Raw genomic sequence first — 4,691 nt, forward strand, 5'->3', positions numbered from 1 at the left:
AAGAGGGAAAATAATAATAAATCAGACAAGCTGGAACATCTGCATCACTCGTTAAAAGATTCATCCATTTCCTCTCGCTTGAAATGAAGCAAGACCAGAAGCACAAGTTGACCCAACTTTCTAACTCTCAAATTCTTCTTCAGACAAAAATAAAATAAAATAAAATAAAAATCACCTCACTCATGTACATCAATCTAACAGCTGGCTTATACGTCATAAATGTTATGACCTTGTAAGCCAAATAACCACACAACCGTGCAATTTTTAACCATGTTACATTGATCTTACCATCAAATGTATTATTCCCCTTTATAAGAACTAAACAGGAAGACGGCACTTCAGAAAAGAAAGTGCCCCAAAAATATCATCGTCAGCATCAGCATTGATATATATATCCATAAGTATATATACATACACCCAATCACAGAGATACACACATCTTTGTTGAAAAAACATGCTTCTTTTCTCTTTTTTCCACAAAGTGAAACACACATTAGGACATTATCACATGGAGCATACATTTATACAATAGTATTTTGTTGTGTCTGTTCATTTTATTTTTTCTATTCAGAAAAAATATATATAAAAGTCGACACATAAAAGCCAACTTTTCGACCACAGCCACCAGTGCAATACTTTAAAAACAATAAATCAAGTTTAAGAAAAGCGATGCATATTTTATCTGTTGCCTGATCTGTAAAATGATTTTAATGTTCCGAGGTCGGTTTTTTTTTTCTCTGTTTGACACAGGCCTCGTGAAAAAAAAAAAAAAAACACTCACGCGTCACACTCTCATAAAAAACACTCAACAAAACAAGCTTCTCATGAGTTAAACCAGTGTTGCTGTGAAGCTTCTCCAATAAAAAAATTACATTAACAAGAAAAGACACAAACAAGCAGCATTGTTAAAAAAAATGTTAGGGTGTCATGACTTTCAAAATGCAGCAGGCACGTTTACAAACCTAATTTTTCTTGGGTTTTTTTGCACGTGACATCCTATAACAGTCACGAGTTGTTCTCAAGAAGTCTTCATCGTCCATCAGTGAATCCTGCTCAGTAGTAAAAACTATTCCAAAGCCTTGGCTCCTGAAGTTACCCCTGCTGTGAGCACCCGGGGTGCACAAGGCTCTGTGTTTCTGTGCAATAAAACTCCCTGCATTTATAAGTCATGCCATACAAATCCATTACAAAATAATAATAATAATGATGACACAGAGAGAGAGAGCGAGCAAAGTGTTGGGTTTAAGTGAGACAGGAATACAGGAGGGGGTGATGCTTTGCTTGTCAGCACTGGTTTGGTTGTAGTGTAAAAAAAAAAAAAAAAAAAAAAAGAATCGGTCCCGGCTGAGGAATGCACGCAGGACTGGGTTCATTGCATCTGCTGTGAGCAGAAAGATGGCGTTCACAGACAAAACCGTGCATCTCTAGACTACAGAGAGAGAAATAAAAACAGCTTGAGAATACTTTAAAGTCGAGGTAGCTGGGGAAAAAAGGGCATTTTTTTAAAAGATGAGGAGAAAGTCCTCTTTTAGGGGTCAACAGCGCCAGGATGGAGAGGAGGGTTGATGCAGGAATACCTCCACGTAGGAGTCTGAAGCAGCTTGAGTCACCCATTATATGCTTCCACCACATTTTTTCTTGTTTTGTTTATCTTTTTTTTACTATATAATCAAAAAAAAAAAAAAAAAAATGCACCTTCTCAATGTACCTTCATAAATAATAATAATAAAAACAGCCTGCTTTCACAGTGATGACTAGGATGTTAATAGAATACTGAAAGGAGATTTTAAAGTGAATTCCAAAACAATTATTAGTTGTTTTTTTTTCCATACAAAGCGAAAGCAGCGGTTTTTAGTAATACAGTGACCACTGGTAACCCCAAAAATGAAATAAAGTGGTCGCACAGGCCTGAAAAACTGGACGCCAGCATGCGTGCAGAGCCCACTGAGCTATTTTCTGTAACTCTCTTTTAAAACAAAACAAAAACAAAACAAAGTAAAGCTATTGTGTACAGTACTTCATGACAATGATGGAGTCAGCTGTTGTTCCATTATGATCTGACAATAGTTGGTGAGCTGTAATGATGCTTGTAGAGGACAACTAAATATGTGAGGACCTCAGAGGCCTTCTTCTCTTGTTCTTCCCTTAGATATTCCAGCATGCAGCCAAGTAGCATCAAGTGCCATGTTTCACATCAAATAACTTAAGGTTCAATCTGCGCTCCCTGGACTTTCTTTAAATTTGTAGGGGTCAACACCTGCATGATGTGGTAAACACAAAGCTGTTTCTTCTGCGCGTGGGACGATCTTATCTGAACATTCAAGAAGAAAGCTTTAGTACCAACAAACTCACCGAAACGAGATCGAGAAAGTTTTAACGTGTGTGTGAAGTCGCAGAGGAGTGGGGGGCGGTTTGGTTTATAAAGTGAGGGAAGATTAGTGCACAGGCCTGTTTTTATTTTTTTCCTTTTCAAAAGAACAATTTGGCACAACTAGTTTTGAAATCACGAGTCTTGTTACTTTAAGAGCCTGGCTTTGTCTTTGCTGCTAAATCTGTTTTTCTTCTTCTTCCTTTTTATTGAGCTGTTCTTGTTTACCTGACAGCAGAGACAGATCACCGGGCCCCAGAGGAATACTTGGCCTTGGTGATGAGGTATAGCACAATGTCTTGGTGGCCCCCGAAGGCTGCGATGTGTAAAGCGCTCCACCCTTCCCTGTTGGCCAGTCGGATATCTGCGCCAAACTTCACCAGAAGTTTGACCAGCTCCAAGTTCCCGTCGATGACGGACTGGTGGAGGGCCGTCTGTCCTTCTGGTCCGAACGAGTTCACGTTAAACTCGCAGTTTGTCATGTTCTGCAGCAGGGAGTGCAGCTCCTTGGTGTTGCCCTTCTTCACCGCCTCCTGGAAAACCCTCTGCGGCGCGGAGCACGTCGACACGTCCGCCTGGCTCATGGCTGCAGCGCGCTGGAGGGGTGGAAGAAATAATCCTGCCTGGTGCTCTAAAGCTGATAATAATCGTCTTTATGTCCCCCCCACCCTGTGGAGTCTCAGGTCGGTTTTATTAGGTTACAACCGCTTGTTAAGGCACTTTAAGATTTAAGATGTATCCCCAAAAAGGACAAGTGAAGAGATGACACACCTGGTGTGCAAAAAATATTAATATTTGAGAGATCCTAAATCCACTAAAACATAAAAAAGGTGCTTTCAAGCGATCCAAGAGGTCTCTAGATGTAGTTTTCCTTCTGTAGCAGCAGCAGGTAGCCTTACGCAAGCCGGGATGGAGAAGAGGCACCTCCGATTCGACTCCACGGAGCAGCCTCCAAGTTGTCCGTCCTCCTCCAGCGGTCCAAACTGCTCCCTGGCTAAATGTCTGCGCTCATGTGGCCAGGTGGGTCTGAAAAGGTCAAGAAAGGGAGAGAAAAAGTCTGCATTAATCCATTTTCCTCACCAACAGTCTGCCCTCACATTCCGCCACATCCAACCCGTGCGCACACGTTTTACGCACGGATCTGATGTGGTTAAAAAATGCGTTCTGGCTTACCTGAGACAGACGGGTGGACGGCTCCGTGAAGCGACGTGGACGACAGGGAGAAGAAAAAAAAAAAAGAAGAACCACCACCACCGTGTGGCCCCGGGACGTGTCCTCCTCCTGCGCGCGGTCCGTGTGAGTCTCTGCCCTGCGCCGCGCTCCGGGGGAAGATTTTACGCGTCCTTTATTTGCATGACAATGCGGTCCCAGAGAACCAACTGTGAAGGAATGGGCGGGGGAGGCGGGGAGGTTATAGGCTCGGGGAGAGGGAGGGATCAGGACCCCCGTGTTTCTGAGTGGGGGGGGGGGGGGGGGGGGGGGGGTGCGTTCCTAGAGAAGAAGAAATATTAAACAATGTTGTTTGGACGGTGCGAGAACTGGTTTACTGATAAGTCTGATCAGTTAATTAAACATTTTAAAAATTACTTTGAATAATGTGTCAAAATGCATCCTGTATTCATTACAATGAGGAATGCATATCACCCGCCGCATCCCTGTTTTAAACTAAAATGATCTTGACGGATTTAAAGCCGCTTCAGCTCGTGCGCCATCGTGAGATGTGCCAACTTCAGCGCAAGCGTTAGTCATGACTTTCAGCTACTTAACAGTCTGATGTGGCTAATAATCAGCTGTGCAGCCATCTTTAATTGTGGTGACTCTAAAAGTTGTACATGCACATGATATTTCCCAAAAGTTTTTTTTAATTAAAATCTATTCATGGGATATTTTACTAACAGCCTTTGGAGTTAAATATAAACGAACTGCCCTCAGGTCTCAAAGCGCGCAACCTAGAAGTTGTTGAAGAAAGGCCCGCGCGCTGCTGTGGGTGCAGGAACTCCTCAGAGGAGGTTATTGGCTGCTTCACTCATAAACGGCGGATACAGTCCAGTTGTTTTTGAAACGAGCAGACTGTGGGACTTCAAAATAACAAAAGACCTGCGCTACTTCCGCTCTGCGGCAGAAAGGAGGTGACGCTGCGCGCAGATTGACGCGCCGCCGCCACCGTGGGAACTGGGCGACTGTGTGTGCGCGCGCGTGTGTGTGAGTGTGTGTGAGAGAGGAAAAAAAAAGGGTGGTGAGAGACATAAACACGGCTAGAATAGGTGTTAAAGGAGAGCCAGGACAGAGAAATATGTGTAAACCACCATGATGGAACATCACA

At 43.2% G+C, this 4,691-nt stretch overlaps 1 protein-coding gene across 1 annotated transcript; it reads right to left on the reverse strand.

The window, feature by feature from the left end:
* Positions 1-2,391: 2,391 nt before the first annotated feature.
* On the reverse strand, positions 2,392-3,114 carry nrarpa (NOTCH regulated ankyrin repeat protein a). Its single transcript, XM_037691850.1, has one exon. The coding sequence runs from the start codon at positions 2,950-2,952 to the stop codon at positions 2,614-2,616; it is 339 nt and encodes a 112-aa protein (XP_037547778.1). The 5' UTR covers positions 2,953-3,114; the 3' UTR covers positions 2,392-2,613.
* Between the last annotated feature and the right edge of the window lie 1,577 nt (positions 3,115-4,691).

The sequence above is a fragment of the Nematolebias whitei genome, chromosome 18 (genome assembly GCF_014905685.2).
Source record: "Nematolebias whitei isolate Nwh7 chromosome 18, NemWhi1, whole genome shotgun sequence".
In the NCBI taxonomy this organism is placed as follows: domain Eukaryota; kingdom Metazoa; phylum Chordata; class Actinopteri; order Cyprinodontiformes; family Rivulidae; genus Nematolebias; species Nematolebias whitei.

Excerpts from the sequence above, each read along its gene's own strand:
- nrarpa (XM_037691850.1), bottom strand. The coding sequence starts at position 2,952 with ATGAGCCAGGCGGACGTGTCGACGTGCTCCGCGCCGCAGAGGGTTTTC.